This window comes from Cavia porcellus, unplaced genomic scaffold, assembly GCF_034190915.1.
Source record: "Cavia porcellus strain 051 isolate PalLab524CR breed Dunkin Hartley unplaced genomic scaffold, mCavPor4.1 scaffold_4, whole genome shotgun sequence".
NCBI classification, from domain to species: domain Eukaryota; kingdom Metazoa; phylum Chordata; class Mammalia; order Rodentia; family Caviidae; genus Cavia; species Cavia porcellus.
In genome coordinates this window covers 84869983-84893978 of record NW_026947487.1, presented here as the reverse complement: position 1 = coordinate 84893978, position 23996 = coordinate 84869983, and the positions used below count along the sequence as shown (strand labels likewise).

Here is a 23996-nt window from a genome sequence, read left to right as displayed (position 1 = left end):
CTCCTATTTTAGTCTGCATAGTTCTAGATGGATGGTAACTTTGGTTTTCATAATAAATCTTACATTGCTGATAAGAAATAAACTGATGTAGGGCTCTTGTAAAAGAAGCAGTGTATTGGATTAGAACTATCAAATAATGATATGTTTTTTAAATTTTATTGTATATAATTTGGGGGGAATGTATTTGGCTTTGTATGGTGAAGTATTTAATAGTATCAAACCAAAGCAATAGCTTCACAGTGTGGCCCATTGATAATTTCACAGTTAATTATGTTTTTCTTCTTGCCCCCTGAAAAGACTTGCATTCAGTTCCTGAGACTAACAAAGATTCTGTCAAATGCACTGACACTCAAATAATGAGTTTGTGTTCATAGACACTGTACAAAGTAAGTGATACCAAAAACCTAGTAAAGAGTCACTGCTTTAGAAGAGCCCTCTTCTGGGAGATATATATTATATTTAAAATGTGTATCATGGGAGACCTTTGAAATTTTTTAAAAGCATAGTTTTAAATGTTTTTCATACACTGAGACTTTAACATATGATAAGTTATCATACTGGTAGAAACCCTTTTTTTAGATCACACATTTGAGAATATAAAAAAATAGTGTTGGTTTTCAGGGACATTTAGTAGATGTTTAGGTGTTTATAACTGGCAGTGAATTGGACTTCTAATTTTGTTCAAATAGAAGCTGGAGACAAAACCAAATCCCCAGCTAAAGATGCTGGTATCAAGAGTGATTTTGGGGGCAATAAAGAGATCCTGCCAGAGATATGGTTCAGTGGCATAAGTACCTGCCTGGCAAGCACGAGGTCATGAGTTTGATCCTTGGTACCAAAAAAAAAAAAAAAAGAAAGAAAGAAAGAGATCCTTATCCCAATATTTAATTATTTTAGATAATCACTTTAAAAAATAAGGCTAGTAAAAAATAAGCAAAATAGATGTTTTCACTTAAAAAGCATTAAGTAGGAAGTTTTATATATAGTATAGAGTTTTCTATATGTAGCATATATTCCTGTTAATGTAACTTCGTACAGTCAAGTGGTGAGCTCCTAAAACTAGGATATAGAAAAAGTGAGATATAAATATTTTCATTCAGCAACGCAGTGTTTCTTAGCCGATAAGGCTCTGTACCATGTAACTGTTCGAATGAAATCACCCAGATTTATCAAGGCATACATATATGAATAGGAATGTGCAAGTATGTCTTAGAGAACTAGATAGTCATTAATAAAACCAAATATTTTCCTAATGTAAAAGATTGAAGAATAGCCAGGCATGGTGGCACATACCTGTAGTCCTAGCACTCAGGAGACTGAGGAAGGAGAACATTGTCATGAGTTCGAGGCCAGCCTAAGCTATATAGTGAGTTCAAGTTCAGCCTGAACTGCATAGCGAGACCCTATCTAAAAAAATTTTTAATTTAAAAGATTAAAGGGTAGTATTAATGGAACCATCATAGTGCAGTTCCCTCTGGCATGTACCTGTAATCCCAGCTACTAGGGGGGTGAGGCAGAAGGACCAGAGGTCCCTTGCCTGGGACCTCTTGTTTGCTAGGCAGGCGCTTGTACTGCTAAGCTAAATCTCTGCCCTGGTTCCCACTTTTGATTGCTAACTTGTACTAATTTCTCCTTTCTCACAGGTTTTAAATACCTTTGCTTTGTTGGCTAACTTCACATGTCAGATTTCACTTCAGCAGTTTATGTTTCTTAAAAGTGACATATGCCCAGTTAATGTAACAACATGCTGTAGATAACTGGCAGAAATTCTGGTTCCCTGGAAAAATCTCATTCCTCTGGAATCTTATCCTCAAAGGAATATTTTGAAGAAGATAGGCATTCTCTAAAAGCTTTCTTCAGAGGGCTAGATCATGGGAGTCAGTGCTTACCTCACCTTCACAATTTATATATTTGCGGAATAGAATTCTACATTACAGTTCATAATTTCCTCAGTTTGAAAAGGTTTCAATATTACCACTGAGCCATTCTAATTTCATTTTACATGACTTTTCCCTCTTATCTGGAAGCTTTTCAGATTTTCTCTTCATTCCTATCTTCTAAAATTTCACAATGATGTGCTGTCCTTCTGGTCCTTTCATCTTTTGTTCTGGATACTTGCTTTTTCGATCTAAAAACTCATATCCTTCCATTTGGAGAAAATATTTTTAATGTTCTTTGATTTTCATCCCTTTCTTCTCACCTTCTAGAACTCATTCAGGTATTAAACTTCAAATGTTAGAAGTCCACTTCGGGGGCTGGAGATTTAGCTCAGCGGCGTAAGTGCCTGCCTTGCAAGCAGGCAGTCGTGAGTTCAATCCCTGGTACCGATAAAAAGGAAAAAGACAAAAAAAAAAGAAGTCCACTTCGATCTCTGAACCTTTAAAACTGACCTATTATGTTTTATGTAGTATCTTCTATTTTCTCATTGAGAGTATTATATTTTTTCCCTTTATACCTTTTCTTTGTTTTTCTTCCAAATTCCTTTGTGTGTTTGTGTCTCTGTGATAATCATATAAAATGTCATGGTTCTTCATGGTTCTTGAATATATGCTCATATTTTCTAGTACTGCTCATATCTTGTTTTAAGGACACACACTTGACTGCTAACATCATCATAGTGTCAGGCTGATAGCTATGAGGGTGTTACGGAGTATTTAGTTTCCTCTCCTGTTTTCTTGGAGGAATTAAACCTGTTTTCTGTTTTCAACTCACTGTTTACCCTCAGCAGTGTCTGAGGTTATCCATTCCTGACCGTTTCTGTAGTTTCTCAGCTAGAAGTTCCGTGCTACCTGATCTCCTTTAATGTTACAGAATTTTTAGTTTTTTCGATCTGCTAAGTCAGCTAGACATATTTTCTGGCTTCAAAATGTCATCTCATCCACTGTCTTAGTGGATTGAGGGTTTTTTATTGTGCAATACATTTTATCCCTTACATTTTATATGTTTTCTGAGGTAGGTGTGGTGGTGCACACTGTAAATCCCAGAATTTTGTGAGACTGAAGCAAGGGTGTTAGAAGTTCAAACCCAGCCTTTTAAGTTTAGCAGTTTAGCAAAACCCTATCTCAAAAACTTTTTTAAAAGATCTGGGACATGGCTCAAGGCGAAGGCCCAGGATTCAATCACCAGTACTACTAAATAAATAAGTACATATTAGCTATTCTCTATGCCCTTGCCTTCTTTTTTAAAAATTTAAATCAGCTTTTCGGAGATTTTATACTAATTCTTTCAAAAACCCAACTTCTAGGTTTATTCTCTACTTTTTCTATTTCATGTAGTAAACTGAGCCATGTATATGAGAGGACTGAAAAAATTTGAAACCTCTAACACTTCAGTCCCAAGCATTTCACATAAAGGATAGTCATGCTATATAATGTTAATTATGTGGAATTTCTGGAAGTTTATCTCGTGATTTTAATGCATGGTCATTTTTATTTCATACTTACTAAATTAGTTCAGATCTTTATGGTCTCACTAATTTTTCCCTTATGCTTAAAGGTACCAATTTGGTCAGTTTCTACTCAAAACCATCATTTAACATTTTATATATGTCAAAGTTATAATAAAAAGATAAGTGGTGACACTTAGAACAAAAGACAGAACTTCAAACTGAGTGAAAAAAGCCAGTCTCTAAGTTAGACTGGTTAGCTGTTGCATACCTAAATCCAAAATGTCTCGGGGAAAATGGTTCTGTTGAGAGATGCTTTTCTTTTTGCTGTGCCTTCAAATAGTATAAATAAAAATGAGTAGTGCCCTCCCCCCCCCAAAAGGAATCATTTGGACATTTTAAAGATTGATAAGAAACTGAATGGGCTTTCTTCTAAGAAGATGGTAGATTCACACTGATATTTAGAGACTTTTAAATCACTCACCTTGTGGTAGACCTGGGTTAGTTGACCCTGTGAAGCTTTGTTACAGTGTAAGTTCATTTTCCTGAATTGGAAACAAACGTACTGTGATTGCAGGCCAGGAACATTATTTTCTCTTTCTCTCTCTCTCTTTTTTTTTTTTTTTTTTTTGGTTAAGTCTTTAAGATAAGTGACATTTTTAGGTAACTGACTCTAACTTTTGTTTGCTTGGTTAAGGGCTCTAAAAAATGTTGACCTTGTCTTAATGTTGATCTTGGGGATTGATTTACAAATTAGCAATATCTAAACTGGCAACTGGCAAAACACACCATTCACTCTGACTTTATATCTTTGTCCTCCCACTTTTTTTCCTCCTGCTGCTTGGGGAGCCTGTGCTCTCTGGACCTGTGTTTGTGGGTCATATGCCCCCTGTGTGCTTGGGGAGCCTGTGCCCTCTGGACCTGTGTTTGTGGGTCATGTACCCCCTGTGTGCTGCTCAGGAATCTCCCTGTGTGGTAGTCAGTGGGGGCTGAGCCTTGGAGTCTGGCTGGTCGTGGTGTGGCTGCTCCTTCCCCTGGCATCTGAAGGGCCTGTGTGTCCATGCAGCAGGATGAGCAAGGTCTCCCGTGGCCGTTCTATGGTGTCTGTGACTTTGAACCTAGTGTCCCTGAACCTGATGGTAAAGTTGCAGTGTCTGCATCTTCTTCCTCAGACTTTTCAGGGTTTATTAGAAGACCCAAGAAGTTTCAATCACTGGCCCTTGAGAGTAGGCCTATATAATAGAACTGTTTTCTAGGAAAATGCAAATATGTTTGAGGCTTTGCAGCAAACATGTGACTGGTGAGTACTTTCTTCCTTTCCTCCACCATCATCTTCTGGGAAGCATAGGCTTGCTTTATTTTTGATAAATCACTTCATGAAAATATGAGCAAAGCTGACTTCCTAAAAACATTCTGCAGTTGCTTGGTTAGTGATGTTCTTCACATAACTGAATGAAAAGTATGGTTCTTGTCAATTCTCCCTAATTTGTTGCAGACTCTTCTATTTCTTCCCAGATAGTCTATATCTTGTTCTATTGACTAGTGAGCATTATAAAAATAAAAACATCTGCATAGACAGGACCACCATCCTTTGTATGGAGTAGATATACTGTTCCACTGTGCAACAACTGAAAATACGTCAAGAGTTTTATGTGAAGAAAACAGGTTGGGGGTATAGCTTAATAGTAGAGCATTTGACTGCAGAAAACAGTGATGCAGTGGACCCCTGCCATATTTACAGGGTGGGGAAAGTTCAGAGATTTTGAATCACCAAACTGGTGACCACTACCAGCCCTAATACCCAGTTCCCCCTGTGTTGTGTGTGTGGCACAGTGTGGAGGGAGTGTCAGCACTGGACTCCTAAATTGAAGTAGCTTTGTGTGTACAACAGAGTGGAACCTTTGCCTTGAGAACTTTGGGTCCCTACCAGTGTCCAAGAGAGAAATGTTAACTCTGGGGCCACTGCTGATCCCTGTGTCCAATGAACACCCAGATGGCAAGGAAAAGGCCTAGAGTCTGGAGAAGGTAGAAGCCAGCATCTGCTCTCTAGAAAGTAGATAAGAAGGAGTGAATTACAGATTGAGGGGAGGGGATCCTGGAGAGGAAAGAGCAGAGGCAACAAATGCGGGCTTGTGCAATCAGAGGAGAGGAATCTTGAGGGTTGCATGGGGATCAGAACTATGAAAGTCTCAGGAGGCCAGGTAGAGTCCTGGAGAGAAGTGAATTTTATGCCCAGGAGGCTAAATGTTATAGATATAATTTGGTGTCCTCACACCCAGAGCTCCTGTGAGGGGAGGGTGAATGGCAGCCAGTCATTCAGGACTGTATAATACATAAGGTCCAACCACTGTTAGAAGGCTGATGTCTTCTGTGTTAAATAAAGTTGATACTGGTTAGGGCCAGGGGTTTAGCTCAGCAGCATAAGCACCTGCCTGGCAAACACGAGATTGTGAGTTTGATCCCTGGTACCAAAAAAAAAAAAAAAAAAATTGACACTGATTACAATAGCTAGAAATACTATGTTGGCAGTCCGAGGATACTTATTTTTATACTTTATGCTGTTTACAAAGATGCTTGGTAGATAGCACATGATATGAAAGGGAAGCCTTTCACAAACAAAAATCTGAACAAAATAGCCTATGTTTTGTGGAAATAAAATATCCCAGCCCTCTGAGATTAGAGAATTCAATCTTTTCTCTTTCATGGGCTGTATATTGACTTGACATTCAGTTTAGGACAGTTTCTGCCAGTGATCTGCACATCCAAGGTGGTATCTTAACCCTGCATCTGTGTTTTCTGGCTGTTGGTTGCCGCAGAATGCTGGCTAAGAAGTCTGCATTGCAGAGCAGAGCTGGGAGGACAAAAACTGGGGGTTTGGCGGTTATGGAGCAGAAGCTCTCCTAGGCAGAAATGGTAATGTATTTGTGCCTCTGTGCTTGAGTGCAGTTCATCCCCTACCAGGATCATCCCCAGCACGGGGGCATCTTCAAGACACCCAGGTGGCCTGTGTGTTTTACCTGCAGCTGTCTGAGGTTGATGAGACCATATATTCTTACTAATCTGGAAGGTTACTCTTACTTTCTGAAAGAGGGAGTGAAAAAAAAGTATTAGCTGCCATATCATTTTTACAAACACAAAAATTATGCCTGAACCAGGCGTGGTGGCTCATGCCTATAATCCCAGCACTCTGAAGGCTGAGGCAGGAGGATCGATGGGAGTTGGAGACCAGCCTAGACTACAAAGTGAGCTTAAGGCCAGTGTGAACTGAACAGCAAGACCCTGTCTCAAAAAAAGACAAAAAAATTATGCCTGGTTCTGTTTTCCTGCTTTATGTAGACACATTGTATACACTGTGCTCCTTAGGGACCCTGAGTTCCCTGTGCTGTGTGAGTGCTGCCTAGATAGATTGGGAAAGAGATTCACTTGGAGTTGACTGAATATCAAAGGTCAAGGGTTTGTCATACTTTTAATGAACCTTGTAGTCTGATTCTTAGAGATTGACTTTTTTAAGCTCCTATTGGGTGGATCTTTGAATTACCAGTAATGAAAGTTTTCATTCATATGTCATTTTGGCCTGTAATCACTTCTGGCACCTGTCTTTTCTTCCTTCCCCTACTCCTTTTTTCTTGCCCCTAAAACATAATGCCTAGGAAGCAGTCTTTTTTCCAGATAGGGATTGGTTTTGGGTGAGCAGAAGGCATAGGGTTTTTGAAAGGCTTGCCATCTCCAAACAGTAGATCACCTCATTTTTCTTCTGTTTCTTTCACAAACACCATGGCTGTCTTAACACTGTAATACCACATAAGCCAAGGGGCTCTGCTGTCCACTTAGAAGTCATTTCTCCAGGACATACTGCAGTAGGATTGGTTGGTTTGATATACAGTAAAAATATGAGGACAGTTACACAACTGAGACTTTACAGTAATGTAATCGTGATCATTAAAGTTACGGCATGCCAGGCATGGTGGCACACATACTGTAATCCTGGCACTCAGGAGGCTGAGACAGGAAGATCTCCATGAGTTCAAGGCCAGCCTGGGCTACATAGTGAGTGCAAAGTCAGTCTGAACTAGATAGTGAGACCCCGTCTCAAAAAAACCTAAAGAAAGAAAGAAAGTTGTGGAACATTAAATAGCAGAGATCCAAGTTGGCTTAAATGTTTTCCTCTTATGGAATAAATGGACAGATGGATGGATGGATGATTTCTTCTGAAGATTAAAGTATTAAACTCATGTTTACCATTTAGTCCATTTTATTTATCAGGTAATAAAAAGCCATGAGTTTTATTAGTAACTTAAGGACTAAGTTTACAGATAATGGCTGACACTTAAGATAACAAGATGCAAAAAGACTAACTTTGTGTTTTCTGAAATCTGTTTCAGCAACTCTATCAGATCCTGACAGACTTTGATATTCGGTTTTATATGTATGAACTACTTAAAGTAAGTAGCATTCATAAACAGTGTACTCTTTGGGGCTCATTCGTTAAACAAGTATTTGAAAGGACAAAGAGAACACAAAATATTTTCTGATAACCAGAGAATTTAGTGAGGTTTACTTTATGTTGAGGCCTCCATTATGGGATCTCACATGGAAATTTTCTAGTAAAATTGGAAAGAGTGGCCAAGTCAAGGAGTATTAGGAGTTTTTATGCCCAAGAGTAGAACCTGTCATATCCCTTGGATTTTCGTTTTGACACTTAGTAATACTTTGTTTTCTCTGTATAACAAGTTGCCCAGACTTAATGACTTTGAAAAAATGATTTATTTCTCCTGATTCCAATTGGTTGGAGGATTCTTTAAGAGCTGGGCCAACTTGACTCTGATAGGATGGTCCAAGATGGCCTTATTCACGTATCTTCAGCCTGACCTGGGACAGCTGAGTTGTCCTTTTTCAGGAGGTTAGGCCAGGCAACTGCCCATGGTAGTCTCAGGTTCTTAGCAGCAAGAGAGGCACTTTTCAACCCTCTGTCTGTGTCATGTTTGCCAGTGCCCTGTTGGCAAAGCAAATCATATGAAGAAGCCTGGCCTCGGAGTGTGGAAATACCGTTCTTGACAGAAAGTCACATGTGTGGGAATGGCAGACACTGAGAAGCCCTCTTTTATTGTCATATCTTTCAACGTCCCCTTGAATGAACTCTATTCTTTCCCTCTGGCCACAACTACTATGGTTAGTACAGGGAGAGTTAGTGGATAGACTTTATAAATGACTTACTAATCCAAATGAAATTGTGAATCATTACTGAGTATGGGGAATGATCTTCTATAGTCTGTAGTCTGTCTAGTTATAAAAATCAAAGAATTCGGGGCCTGGAGATTTAGTTCAGCGGCATAAGTACCTGCCTTGCAAGCAGGCAGTCGTGAGTTCGATCCCCGGTACCGATAAAAATGAAAAAGATTAAAAAAAAAAAAATTAAAGAATTCTAAAAAGATTTATAAAATGATATACAATAGTGGGTTCTAGCATTGTAGGGTCATGGATCACTGGGAACCCAATAAAAGTTACGAACTCAAAGTGCATGTATAAATATATAGTATTGCATAAAGTTTTAGCAGGGGCCTTGGATCTCAGTTTAAGAACCTCTGAAATAAGATAGGATCTTGAAAAAGATCATTATTGAAGAAAATTGCCAAGATGGGGTTTTTAGGAGTTACAAAGAATTGTTTCAACAAAATACCAAATTGAATCAAGGCTGGTCCCTTTGAAAAATGGGAATGTAAAGAGCTAGCACTATGACATATTTTCTCATGTGAATGCTTACACAAGCCACTTCATTAGAGAAAGCTGAAGATCTGGATTTCAAGATTCCGTCTTTGTCTGCTGGGCCTTGTCAGCAAGATAAAGGAGATAGAACTGGACTGAACCTGCCTTTCTCCTTGCTCTCCAGACTACAGTTGAAGTCTGTGAACTTTTTTAGAAGTCTTCCTAGGAAACTCTGTACTGCCTGCTACAGTGGCACATGCCTGCAATCCCAGCACTCCAAAGGCTGAGGCAGGAGAATTGCCATGAGTTAGAGGCCTATCTAGGCTATATAGTGAGTTCAAGACCAGATTGAGCTACGTAGCAATACCCTGACTTCAAAAAAAAGAGAGAGAACTATATGCATTGAGGTTTTGTAGTTTTTAGCTAGCTAAATTTTAATAACCTGGCACATTCATCATTCAGTAAAGACACCTCAATAATGCAAATCTGCACGTGCTGGTCGTGCAGATGTCACTCAGTGTCCGTCCTGCTTTCTAGTGACAGCAGCAGGCAGAAAGAACATATTTCTTCTGCTACTGAGGCTTAGAATACAGGTGAAACTTGAAAAATAGCTTTCATGCTTAATAGTCAGAACTATACCTGATTTTAAAGCTGAAATAATTCACCAAAAAACTTAAATTCGTGTCAGTACCTCCATAGGGAGTCTGACTAGTAAACTCAGCAACAGAATTAACTATCTTGTGTTATTTGTTTAGTCTTTGCTTTCACCAGATATTTTTCACATCCCAGGCATTGTGATTCTGATTAGTTTATTCCTCTGGCACAGATGAGGTGAAATAGCAGAATCAACATTGTTAAATTTTCTCCAGGAAAAAGAAATTGAAAAGAGAAAATGTTTAACTTGACTGAAAGTGTAGAGGCAGCCCAGGTTAAGGGCCCAGTGACTCCTGGAGGCTTTGGCAGAATGACCTGACCTAATTTGAGGAGGTGTGCCCTTACAGCCCTGGTTTCGTAAGGCACTGTCACAAAGGCACTTTGAAGTCTTGCTGCAACTGTTATAAAACAAAGAAAAGTGAATGAATCTGAAGTGTACATAATTTTGGATTTTATGTATCTAAAACCATTGCTTATGTATCTAAAACCATTGCTCATGTATAGAACTATATTACCCTACATAGTAACTGATTCTAGTGGAAGCTGTTTTAATTAACTAAGGATTTAATGCCGTAGGCATATTGCTCACATTTCAAGTGCTCAGTGGCCTTAGGTGTCTGGTGGTCACCACATTGTGCAGTGCAAGTATAGATTTTTTTGCATTGATGCAGAACATGCTGTTGAGCAGTACCAGGAGAGTGTAATGAAGACCCAGGAGTGTTCTCTCACACACTCTTGCTTTAGTGTTTCCATAGTTTAGCATTGACTATTCTTTATTTTCAAATAAAAAACTTACATTTTCTTTGTTCTTTGGTGTCTGGAGAAAACAAAATATGATACAGACCAAAGGAGCTTACTCCTGGAGTGCTGAACTTAGAAATTAGTCTCTGGCTTGTATTGAAAAATATGTATAGTTTCAATATATTTTTCAATATATTGAAAAATCAGGTATAGTTCTGACTATTAAGCATGAAAGCTATTTTTCAAAAAAATGTATTTCTTCAATATAAAGATACTTAGTACAGTGTCCTTCCCCTTCTAGCTCAGAGGCTTCCCAAATCAAGTCAGCTTGTTCCTCAGAGGACAAGCATTTGGCAGTATCCACAATGATTTTTGTTGCTATAACTGGAGGGGCACTTCTGGTATCTGGTGAGTGGAGGCCACAGAGTCTGCTAAATATCCTTCAATATATAAAATCTCATACAAAGTATTATTTGGCCCAAAATGACAGCAGTGCCATGGTTGTGGAATATTCTAACAGGAGCACTCAGCAGTGTGCCTGTAGTAAGTTCCGTATGGTTATAGCTGCTGTCATTACATAGTATATCGTTGGCCTCTTGTAGCTTTTAGGTGCTTCTAAAAATAAGCCAAAGATCCCAACTTTGAAATTTATGCAAGTAATTATATAAGAAAGGGAAGATTTAACAGTAGCTTTTATACTTAAAAAAACTATAGCCTAAACACAGTAAAAAAATGAAACATAAATCAGCATTTCTCCAAAAGCAATATAGACTGTCCAATGAGCACAGGAAAAAAATGTTCAACTTCATCACTCATAGAAATGAAAATTGAAAACACAACAATGAAATAACCATTTCATACCACCAGAATATGTATAATCAAAAAGTGAACAATGACAATATTGGCGATAATGTAGAAAAACTGGAATTCTCAGATGTTGCTGGTGGACTATTAAATAGTATAGCCTTTGAAAACATAATTAGGTACGTCTTTAAAAAGTTAAACTTAACAAATAACCCAGCACCTGAGCTGCTAGAAATGTAACCAAGAGAAATGATAGCATATATCTCTCAAGATTAGCTTTTGAATATTCATAGGTGGATTGTTCTTAAAAGTCAAAAGTAGAAGTAACCCAATGTCCCTCAGCTAAAATACCATATACATAAAAAGGAATGCTTCTTGGTAAGAAAAAAGCAGCATGGAAAATCTCAAAATCATGCTGAATGAAAGAGGATAGAACTACTGTATCTGTATGATATTATTTCATAAATGTCCATAAAAGAATAATCTGTAGTAACAGATAGCAAATCAGTGGTTGGAAATGATTGGAAGTGGGAAGTGTGCAAACAAATCTAAGGGTAATTTTGGGAAGTAATGGAAAAGTTCAAATACTAGAATGGTGGGTTGTAGAGCTGTCTAGATTTACTTAAAATCATTGACTTGTATACTTGAAGATCTTAATCTACATATTGATTATCTTATGAAAAGTAATTTTCTCCCTTAGAGCAATAATGGTATTTCTTAAAAGCCACCTAATTCAATAATTGTATTAAGGAAAAAACTAATATGTTTTGATCTACAAAACCCACATTGCTCACTTGTCTATAAAACCAGTTACATTGAAAGATTATATTTGAACATCATTCTTCACATCCACATGGATTTTGGCTTGTCCTTTGAATCATTGAGAGGTGACTACAGTAAGACCTCAAATCTGATTTTTTCATTTCTCTCCTTGAAGGAAACCTTCCGCCTCCCTCCATAGCCCCTTTCTGTCAGCTGCCAGACATGGTTTGCACAGAGAGCCAGGGGCACCTTCCGAAGCACTTTTTTCTCCCACTTAACCTACTGGCACTCGATCCCTGTTGGGATTCTACATTCACATCAGGGTGTCACAAATAATAAAAATGCTTTTGTTGAGGGGTGGTAAAGGGTTGCTTACTCTTCTGTGTGCTTTCTTACCTACTAGGCTCTGGATTACTGCCACAGCAAGGGAATCATGCACAGGGATGTGAAACCTCACAATGTCATGATAGATCACCAACAAAAAAAGGTACCATTACCACCAGACAGCAACAAGCCTTTGTTAGAAGGCTACAAACTGGCCAGCAGCTGTTTTTACCAAAGTAATTTCTGAACACCAAGCTGTTTCTTTTGGTAGACTTGTTAGCATTCTCCAGTCTCCAGAGCTGGTTTCTGTAAGAAAAATGGACAGATGACCCCAACTTGTTTTAATTTAATTTTCCCAAAGGCCCCAGAAAGAAACTACAACTGGTGATTTCTGCGTCACTTAATGATCCTCACACCAAACTGCCTGACCTTAAAAGTTCAGTTGGGCCCCTCCTAATTTTGATATCCAACTCTGGTTGTCCTTAATTGATAAGTAAATGAATCAGCTGGTATTAGATTTATAACAAGTTGGAGCTGTGCTTTGGTCCTGGCATGGGATATGTGTTCCCAATCGTTTTTCGTTATACCTGGAGCTTTAATGCAAACTATGATGGGGGGATATGCTACACTTGTAAAGTGGCTAAAAAAGGAGGGAGCTGGGAATTTAGCTCAGCAGCGTAAGTGCCTGCCTTGCACGCGTGCAGTCATGAGTTCAATCCTTGGTACCAAAAAAAAGGTGGCAAAAAAAGAAAAGTTCAGTTTTATTGATCTAGAGAGAGTGTTAAACCAGGATAATTCAAATTAGAAAATAAAAATTTTTTGAGTGCTCTGCTCCAGAAGTAACCTCTGATGCAGTTGCTGAAGTACAATTTTTTAACCAGTGTACCTGCTTACATTTTTTGTGTGGCCATGTATAATTGTTGCCAGAAATGTGATGTGTCCTTGTTCTAGGCTCAGCAATTCAGAAGCATTCCTTTCACATGTGTTTGTTTTCCCTTCATACTTGTAGCTGCGACTGATAGACTGGGGCTTGGCAGAGTTCTATCATCCTGCTCAGGAGTACAATGTTCGAGTAGCCTCGAGGTACTTCAAGGGACCAGAGCTCCTTGTGGACTATCAGGTGAACTTGGTAGAAGAGGTGTTCTGGGTTATTTTTGTACTTCCTGATGTGCTGTTTATTTAGTTAGTTTGAATGTATTCAAAACCCAATCATCATTCTACCCCCAAAATACTAATTGCAGATTTCTTTTTCTTTTTTCTTTCGCGCGCGCACGCGTGCGTGCGTGCGTGCGTGCGTGCGTGTGTGTGTGTGTGTGTGTGTGTGTGTGTCTTTTTTGAGACAGGGTTTCTATGTAGTTAAGGCTGGCCTTGAGCTCACAATGATCCTCCTATCTCAGCCTCCCAAGTGCTGGGATTACAGGCGTGAGCCACCATGCCTGGCCTTTAACTGCAGATTTTTCTCAGCTATTTTGTTTTGATGGAAGGGTGGCTTTTAATTCTAAAATATCAGCAGAAGTCAAATGAAGGCTAAAAATTTGGGGGGGGGGGGAGTAGGTTTCTGGGCTGGGACTAGAGCTCAGTCATACTTTCTTGGCTTGCATCTGCCAGACCCTAGGTTTCATACCAGGCACCACAAAAAAGAAAACCCTTGACTGACTTCCCTTGTCTCTCCAGATGTATGATTACAGCTTGGACATGTGGAGTTTGGGCTGTATGTTAGCAAGTATGATCTTTCGAAAGGAACCCTTTTTCCATGGGCAGGACAACTATGACCAGGTGAGCACATACTATCTTACTCTTTCTTACTTACTTGGAGATGATTGCCAAGAAAAGAGCATGTTTAGAAAATCATACTGTCCTTGAGCCATTACATGTCACTCATTGTCTGCACATAAGCTTTTCTTTAAGGAAAAAATTTTTGCAGAATTTTGTCTGTGGTCATGAGGTCCCAAAAGAAACAGAAATAGTTAACATTATGTATGCCCAACTTCCAGAGTGCCTCTGTATGGAATTTCAGCTTTTCTTCACTTAATAAAATAGATTCTGATCATTAGATTGTGATCATAATTGTTAGCTTCTAGGAGATTATTGTCCTACCTCATTAAAGGCAATTTGAAATTTTACATTTATGTGAACCTCAGTGCCCCCCATCCTAGATTTGGATCTCTATCTTGTCCCTGGAGACTTGAGTAGTGTGGCGTCTTCTGATTCCCTGGTCCAGTGCCCTCAGGCTCACAATGACTTCTATGCTCAGTAATTTGGTCAGTTTGTTTTGTGTTTCAGCTTGTTCGCATTGCCAAGGTTCTGGGTACAGATGAGCTATATGGCTATCTGAAGAAATATCACATAGACCTAGATCCACACTTCAACGATATCTTGGGACAGTAAGTAAGAGAGAAAGAGGCTTTACTTTACCCCATTTGGGAATCATGAAGGTTCACCAAAATCACTTTCTTGTTTCTTTTTAGTTGAACCAAAGTGAAGTACCCATTTTTTTCTATGTGATTTTCTTTAAATTATTGAGAGAGATTTAGATATTATTTACATGTGTCTTCTAGTCATTTGACTTCTGTCTGATATAATTCCTGTTTTATCAATAGAGAATGGAAAACAAAATCAAGTGTTATAAGAAAAAGTTTTGATATAGCATGTACTTCTAATGGCAAATCTTGGGAAAACTATAGTACTTTGAATACAAAATTAATAGTTTCTTATTTTCTGCAGTGGATCTTCTGTATGATAACAAGTATTAAGGTATATTGAATTTTCAGGCACACGTTCAGTTAAGTTAAAAGTTAATACTTGGTTGACAATTTTCAAATTTTTTTTATGAAACCACCATGTTTCTGAGGTCAGCCCTCCAAATGTATCTGCTGACCAACAGAAATTACTCAGTCACCTCCATGCCTCACGCAGAATAGATAGAAAGCTTGAGGCATTAAAAAATAGTCCAAAAAGGTACCACAAATTCTAGGTCCAATACATGTTTTAATTAATTCTGCTTATTAAGTTCAAGAGTACAGTTTTTTTTTCTCAGAACACTGTAACTGTGGAGTAGGGTGGATACCAACAAGAGTGATACTTCCTAAGCTTATAATCAGTGCAGTATTTAAGATTGTGTTGACATCAGCCCTAATTGGATTTAGTCTCAGAATATTAATGCTTTACTTTTCTTCTCAGGCATTCAAGGAAACGCTGGGAAAACTTCATCCATAGTGAGAACAGACACCTTGTCAGCCCTGAGGCCCTCGATCTTCTGGACAAACTTCTGCGATATGACCATCAACAGAGATTGACTGCCAAAGAGGCCATGGAACACCCATACTTCTGTGAGTCTCCAGAGTTGTTTTCAAGGAGTGTATTAAAGGAGAGGAAATCATGCATCTTTTTTGAAGCCAGTCAAGATTCGAGATATTTGGCAGGAATCATTTCTGGATTTGACTACATTCATTCTAAAGCATTGAGACAACATTGAAGATCACTTGCTTTTTCTTTTTTCTCATTATTGAGAAGCCCAGAAGCATTCTACTCCTGAGCTACATCCTCAGGTCTTTTCATTTATTATTTCAATTTTGAGAAAAGGTCTCTGTAAGTTGCCCAAGCAGGCCTCAAACTCATAATCCTCCTACTGTAGCCTCTGGAATAATTGGGATGACAGGTGTGTACCACAGCACCCAGCACAAGTCAGTTTCTTGATCCCCAAAGGTGTTTGTTTGTTCACCAAGTGTAGCTCCCTCAGATTCAATCTGTTTGACTACTCCTGTCACCCCAGCCCATAGATAATAGAATTTAAATTGTCTTTTCAAATGTATGTATTCACTGGAGAGCTAGGGATATAGCTCAGTGGCATAGTGCCTTTCTGGCAGGTGTGAGGTCATGAGTTCAATTTCTAGTACATATAGGAAAAAACTGTTTATGTAGAAACACAGTCCAAGATTATTTCTCTTGTCAAAAAAAAAAAGGCTAATTGGCCAAAATTAGTAATATAATCATAGTATATTTCTAAAGAAGATAGTAAGAAGGAGGCATTTGAGAGCAGGTAACAGGAAAGACCTTAGCAGGATTCAGCTGGACCACTTATTACATCTCAGAAGTATGTATGTGCATTTAGTCTGGGTACTTGCTTGGTTGTGATTCTGTGTACATGTAGTTCTTCCCAGCAAAAAATAAGTGTTTCAAATATACTTTCCTGCTATGTGAGAGAATTTATTCCAGTCAGGGAGAAAGCTGGAGAATAGGGGGGTTAAGTGACAGTCACTTGCCTCTTTCCACTCTCTTAATCACTCTCCTGCCTCCTGTTTGAGCTTTCATTCCCCCTCCTTTTTCCAGCCCCTCCCTCCCTCCCTCACCCCTCACCACCACCATCCATCCCCCACCCGGCCACTGCCCTCTGGAGTTGTGAGTCTTGCCATTGCTTTGTTTTGGATCTAGGGCTACAACATGAAGAGACAGCAAATTAAAAATCTTGCCTTTCCTTTTGGACCCTGGACAAGTGAAACTCAGACATCCTCTTTCTACTTTATTACACAGAAAGCTTTTCTTGTCCTTTAGGGCAAATCAGCTCAAGAATACTGATGTTTATTGTATATAATTAGTGGTCTGACTACTTTTCTGAATATATAGCACATGTCAATTTAAAAACTTTAAACTACTATTGTTTAAAATTGGGGGCTGGGAACATAGCTTAGTGGCACAAGCACTTGCCTGGCAAGTGCAAGGTTATGAGTTCGATCCCCAGTACCAAAAAATATAAAATAAAATAAAGTAGATTATTTCTCTTGACTTTTATTCTGTTTTCCTCTGAAGTGCTTATTGTTGCACATACTTGAAAGAAATTAGGAATTGGAAATGATGCTAATAGTCAAAATAACAAAATTAGTGGGAATTTTAAGTATTGGGCAGTTGAGGTTTCTGTGCCTTTCAACAGTTGAGTCTGCTCTGAGGAAGAAAAGTTGACTACAAGAACAATTCCTTTGGTCTTTCTCCAGTGTCTAGTTTTTATAGTTCTGTGTTTTCTGTTCTCCTCTGTTGCCCTCTTGACACTGACTTGCCGAGTCCGGGGTCTCCATCTCTCTGTGGCAGGGTAGCTTTGTCTTGGTGTTTTGTACCCACAGCTCTGACACGGCAACTCTCATTGTGCTTTCTTACAGACCCCGTGGTGAAGGAGCAGTCCCAGCCTTGTGCAGAGAATGCTGTACTTTCCAGTGGTCTCACAGCAGCACGATGAAGACTGGAAAGCGACGGGTAATGCGGCATTGATGCTTGCCAATAAAACCAACCACCAAACACAAATTTTGAAGGAAACCACAGTGTGATAAAAAGAAATTCTAATCATTCCTTCTAAGGCAATGAAGAGTAAAGACCTAAAAGTGTGTCAAAGGAAACTCCCCAGTACTAGTCTCCAGGGAGCTGCAGTTGTGCAGTGAGATGATGCATATAGTTCAGGATCTGAGGAGACTCTCCCTTTGGAATGCATGGGAGATGAGAAACTCGGAGTTGTTGTACATTTTTCCTCATTTAACAGGACACCACTGTTGAATTAACCCATTCGGTCAACAAGCTCTGAATATCTGACTTCCTATCTATTCCATTGTGGTCTGGTTTCCTTTGATGAGAATTCAGGCTCAAGTTTTAGAAAACGTCAGCAGTCGATACTGACACACCAGCCTCATTTATGAAAAAGATATTAAAACAGTGACAGTATTTTTCTTTAAGCTCTTTTACAAATTCATGTTCTATGTATTTTTTTATGACATGAGCTCTCCAGGAAATGTACCTCACCCCTGCAGTTTCCCTCTAAATGTTTTCATTTGGAAGCAAACTGCAGCCACTTTCAGTCTCCTTTGCTGTCAGGAGACATCACTTGAAATCGTGAGATGCCGTGAACAGATCCACCAGTCTCATCAGAAAGCCCCTGCTGTATGCATTACTTGGAGCTCACTGTAACCTCTGTTGATTTGCCTAACTACAGAATCTTTTTTTTTTTTTTTTTAATTTAGGCTTTTTTTGGGAGGAGCAGTCTTTTAAGGAAAACCTCAGCATTCCCAGCACATCCCTGTGTGTGCACCTACTGACTTTTTTGTTCACAACCATAACTAAAGCTGGCAAGTCAGTTTTCAGGCAGGTTGAAGAGGGAAAAAACATCCTATTAGGATTTATTTAGGAAAGATTCATTTGGGGGGAAAGTATCACCCATGACAGTTTCCAACCATAATCAGGGTAATACATATTTTGAGTGCTGATACATGATATGTAACAAGGGAAAGATAAGTTTTCTCAAATGCAGGCACTGATATTGTATGAGCAAGGTTATTCCTGTAACTCTAGCAACTGAGAAGAAAGAAATATGCAGGGACTGGGGATAAAAGTGGACCTCCTGGAGCAGGTGTTAAGTTTTGGATCTACTGTGCTAATCTTGACATTAGCAAAGAAAGCTAGGTTTTATTTTAAAAGAGAGAGAGTATTGGGCTGATTTCATTCTGGGGACTTGTCAACAATATGATTTTCCTAAATTAGTCCCCCATCTCCCCAGCTACAGAGCTATTGCTACAAGCTCTGGGGACCTAACATGCCTGGGCTAGAGCTAGAGAAGTCAACCACCATATCACACTTAGTATTTCTTTATAACTATTTAATAATGCCATACATTTTTTTTAAAGATTAGAGTGTTTGTTTGAGGCATATGTTTACATTCCATATTCCAATAAAATCATATTGATATTGGTAGCAGGTCCTATCTTTAAATGTAGATTCTATTTTTGTTGTTTGGTCGGTGGGAACTTAAAATGCAAATGAAACTCTTCTCCTTGTAAAGCCAAATTTATAAATTTAGCTCCTAAAGCCAGGAAATACATTCAGTTAAGGTTCTCATACTAATACTGCCTACCTGCATTGCACATTCTGTATCTTTGTTCTACCTGAAAATTAAAAAGATGTGAATTCTTAGCTGAACCTATATCATTATGTCAGGCAGCAAAACTCAGTGTTTTGAATTATCACAGGCCTTCAAAAGGCCCTTAGAGTAAGCAGCCTGAAGTATTGATTATCAGAGAGATGTGCCACTGTGTTTGTTGCTCCCCACACTCCAAGCCCACTCTTGCCTCTGTCTTTTGTTTTGTGCCTTTTCTTTTTTTTCTTTCTTCTTCTTCTTTTTTTTTTTTTCCTTTCTTTTTTGGTGCCTGTCTGACCTACTGGAGGGTATTGGTTGAGCAGTAACCCTGCTTCTTTCCCTTGGGTTCCCCAGCGGCAATAAAAGCATTTAGAAAAGTGAAGCAGTGAGCCCCCACCCCTCTTCTTTGGCCTTCTCAGCTGGCTTCCTGCCCTTAGGACTGTAGCTGCATCTATGACACAACGCAGTCCTTCCTTCTTAAGCAGCCAGTTTACTTTCATGGCACCTATACTTTTACCTCTCTTCATGCCTTAAACTTGAGTTTAAAATGCTTATTCCCTCTGGATCTGGACTTGACACCTAGGCCGTTTCCCAAACTGAAGTGAATCTAGTTCAGACCTTTTCTTTCACCTGTCTCTAATCCATGTGTCTGAATGGAGCCTTCTCCCCTGAAATGTTAGTGTGTTTCCCTGAGTTAGGAGACGGTCTTAGGAAGTTCCTAAAGGGTGTGTGTGTATGTGCGCACACACGCGCCTATGTGCATGTATGTGCGTGTATGTTGGAATGGAAGTCTAGTTTTATATTTAGAATAACATAAGGTAAATTGACCTACCCCAGTATCCTTTTCAGTTAGCATATTCACTCTTAAACTCATCTCAGTAATTTGCATTTGTTTGCTTCATACCTTATAACAGGTTAAAAGTGCCTATGACAAGGACTTCATTATTTCCTAAAGAAAAGCAAAAAACATGGGGAACAGGGTAGTGTTACACTGTCATCTCAGGTACTGCCTGTGTTCAGGAACATAGACCTGGATGGGTGAGAACAGAAGCTTCCTGTGCTTCCAAGAAGCTTCCAGATCTATGTGTCATCCTTGGTGGCCATGAGTGTGCTTAACTGTAAGGTTGCCTCAGCTGAGAAATCCCATGGTGAGAGTGGTGCTAATGAAGTGCTAAGTGACATTCCCTTCCAGCCATGATGGCAGCCCACTTTCTTCGGGCTTCTATCAGCTGATCTTGTTACCATCCTAGCCCTGTGGGCAGCTGGGTTTAAGAAGCCTGTAAGTGCATAGTGTGGAGCAGGTGTTCCTGGGGCTTTGTACCAATTAGTGAAGTGCCTGTGCAATCCAGATTTGTGAGGCACTGAGATGGTCTGTAGCACATCACTGCTCCAGGCTTAAAGTTCTTAAAGTTCAGGTCATCCATTGCAAAGAGGAAGGTACTCTCTCATCTGACTGACCATAGGAGACAGAAGAGCTCGGGATCCTGGGACCTTGGAGAGAGTGACTGGGGGAGGAGCAAGTAAAAAAGGAAAATGCCCTAAAGGTAGATCTTGAGGAATGGTTTTCTTGAGAGGATGAAATGAACAGACACAAAGTTCTTGTTCTAGAGTGAGCTCTGGGGGGAGGACACTACCCCCTGGCTTGGATCCCATGACCCTTTGAAAGGTGGTGCTCTCAAGTCAGGTGCTGAGTCCCAGAGAGAACTGGTGCTGAGTGTCTCACAGTCTGTACCTACTCAGGGAAATGGCTTAGGTTCTCCCAGGTGCTGCATAGATGTGAATGGAAGCAGAGCTGCTTTGGGAGACAAACTTGGAAGAATTTTTATATATGCATTGAAATAAATCTAAAAGAGCCTAGTTAACAGTTTCCTTTAATGCCAGTTCAGATTTAAAGGTTTGTTTAGAAACCTGTGTTGCTGCGTGAGCATCCACAGAAAACAGACTTACCCCCTGCAGATAAGTGAGTGGATAACAGCTGATGAGTAACAGCCAAACTTTAGGTAACACCCTCTGAAAGCAAAAGCAGGGTCCTCATCACACTGTAAGCCCTAGTTTGTCAGTGAACTTAATAAATTGAAACTGAATGTCCTGCCTTTAAAAACTAACCCCAGGGTGGGGTAGTTGGGAGGGGAGGTGGCAAGGAAACCAGTAACAACATGCTTTTGAATGTTAATAAAACACCCCAAACAGGTATTATAGAGGCTGGGGGGAAAAAAGATGTGATGGGATTATACAGATGATACATTCTTTTGTGTCAAGACGCAAACAATGTGCTACAAATGTGATACTTAACCCTGAACTGCATGTATTGAGGATTGTTTAAAAAAAAAAAAAAAACTTTGAATCAATAAATTAACCGTTTTTCACTTGCTGGCTCTTTTTGGTGTAAATGATGACTGAGTTTGGGACAGAAATCTTGACATCCAGCGGAAAGCTTGTATAATCGTCAAGAAACCTGGAGCCTTCTATTTGCAGAAAAGCAACACTGCTTGCGTTATGATCCTTTACAAGTGACTGTTTCAGACACAGTTGGCCACCTCTGTATATCATGAATGACTGATACATGATTCATCTGCTGCTGCCCTTAGAGGGAAGAATATTGCTATGTTAAATTGTGTTTTCCTAAATAAAAATGTTGATAATACCTAGCCTTCCTAAGTGAGAGATGAACCATTGCTATGAGGACCTTAACCTGTATTTTCTGTCTCTTTGGGGAAGGGCAGAGGGATAAACTGAACTGCAAAGATGTGTGTGGCGGTTGTAGGTCATCACCTTGGTGTGAAGACTTTAGTACAGGTGGGATATGAAGAGTTGTGGGGGCATGGTTCTTTCTTATGCATTGTACCACTCAAACGCCTGCTTCTTGGGGTTGATGTGCTTTGTTGTATGACTTCAGCCTTGTAACCCAGCACTTGGCCTTTGTGAAGACTTCTCCCCACTGCTACTCCTTGTGAACCATAGGCACATGCTGTTGTTTGGCAGATGGTGTTTTCAGTGATGTGGCTCTTTTGTTTCTCACATCTGTCACTGTAGAATTGGGCCCTTGGAAATCAGATGAAATTCTTAGAGGCAAATATGGTAATTTTTTAACATGCATATGCAATCTTTCTCAAGTACTAAGCAACGGAATTCTTCCTGTACCCAAAGACAATTTTTATGAAATGACTGTGGCAGCTTCCCACGTGCCAAGTGCTTTCAGTATTGTGATAAGTGTCCCAGAGGATGTTTGTAGCACTTTGGTCTGGCATTGCACCCCTTACTTTCCTATGCTGACCACAGAAGGAGGATGAGGTTTTTCAACCATGCGCACTTACAGACAGCTGTTTCCAGTGAAGAGTTAAATACATTTAAGCTTTTTTGTTGCTCAAGTAAGACTTGGCTTTTTTGCTGAATAAATACGAAGTCATCTGTTTTTAGACTCCAGATCCCCTCTACATCTGGTCAGGTGTGAAGGGGATCCAGAATTGGACTGCTGAGCCTGTGACTTGGCTCATACAGAAGTATCCCAAGGCTTCAAGGCTGTCCATCAACATCCTGGATCCAAGGGACAGGGTCATTAACGCTATCCTGAGCATCCTGGCTGGATTACAGGTTACCTTGGTTGTGGTCAGAGAGCAGGGAGAACGTCTTTCAAACCAGACGTCATATGGCAGTCCTTACCAGGTGTTCCCAGAGTGGCATGGGAAAGGCAAGCTGGCATTCTAGTCCTGGCTCTCTTCAAGAGAAGGAAGCCCCACTCAGGCAGAGGCCTGCCCCTCCCTCTGGCTCAGGTTGATTAATGCCGTCTTTCCCCTCCTCCCGTCTCTCCCCAGGTCTGTTGCGGTTCCTCCCACTTTTCCATAAGCAGAACAAGAACCAAATCAAACGTCTTAACGTGTGTAGAGAGATCACGTTCCGTGAGCAGACACAAAACGGTGGCAGGTTTGGCAAGCACGAACTAGACCAACTGAAGGGCAGCCCACCACCGTGTATCAAACCTCACTTCCGAATGTAAAAGGTTCATATGCCTTTGGCTTCCTGTTGACTTCCTCCTGACCCAGAAAGCATGGGAAATGTGAAGGGTATGCAAATGGTTGTTGGTTACTGTTGCTCCTGCGCCCCTTGACTCATCTGTGGCTGCTTGTTTTTCCAGCAAACCTCGTTGACTAGCTGACCAGACTTCAGTGGGGGAAAGGGCGCGATCTATAGCATGACGGGCAGTTACATATTATTATTTTAAAAGTATATATTATTGAATAAAAGGTTTTAAAAGAATTGTATGGAGAGTTTTCAGTATGGAAGGGAACATTAAGTGAGACCTGTGGCCACAGAGGACTGAGTGACCCAGAAGCGCATTTGTGCGAGGTTCTAACCAGGAGAAAGCAGGTACAGAGGGCCAGTTTGAAGGAGCTCTGCAGAGATAAGATGTGCAGAGGTAGAGTCCAAGTACTCAGTGGCTGGGAAAGATAGGCCTTGCCTTAGTCACTTGTCCACCATTAGCTCCTCTTCCAAATCAGGTGGGTGGCCAAGCAGTTGCGGTGGATAAACACCACCTCTAATAAAGCTCAGGAAAGATCCCTTTTCTGTGCTGTCCCTTTGCTCATGTCACAACATTTCATTCCATCTCCTAATGCTTCTCCCCAACATCCACTTCTGAGAACTGGCCTGGAGCTCCTTGGAGTCTGCCAGCTGGTGACAGGGAAGGGTTCAGGGGTCCAAGGGCTGCTGCCAATCACATTCTGATGCTCTAAAGAA

At 40.0% G+C, this 23996-nt stretch overlaps 1 protein-coding gene across 2 annotated transcripts in view; it reads left to right on the top strand.

Moving 5' to 3' along the window:
- The window catches only part of Csnk2a2 (casein kinase 2 alpha 2), a 39291-nt gene extending 15775 nt beyond the window's left edge, over nucleotides 1–23516 (top strand). Inside the window, exons 5-12 of one of the 2 annotated variants that reach the window (XM_003472055.5) lie at nucleotides 7768–7827; nucleotides 12453–12536; nucleotides 13383–13493; nucleotides 14048–14149; nucleotides 14657–14757; nucleotides 15554–15702; nucleotides 17524–17617; nucleotides 23075–23516. In XM_003472055.5, coding sequence (XP_003472103.2) covers nucleotides 7768–7827; nucleotides 12453–12536; nucleotides 13383–13493; nucleotides 14048–14149; nucleotides 14657–14757; nucleotides 15554–15702; nucleotides 17524–17600 — 684 coding nt within the window. In that variant the 3' untranslated portion in view covers nucleotides 17601–17617; nucleotides 23075–23516. Of the gene's footprint in view, nucleotides 1–7767; nucleotides 7828–12452; nucleotides 12537–13382; nucleotides 13494–14047; nucleotides 14150–14656; nucleotides 14758–15553; nucleotides 15703–17523; nucleotides 21911–23074 lie in introns of those variants that run through there. The other variant, XM_063247408.1, reaches the window with a different exon arrangement.
- Nucleotides 23517–23996: the final 480 nt, after the last annotated feature.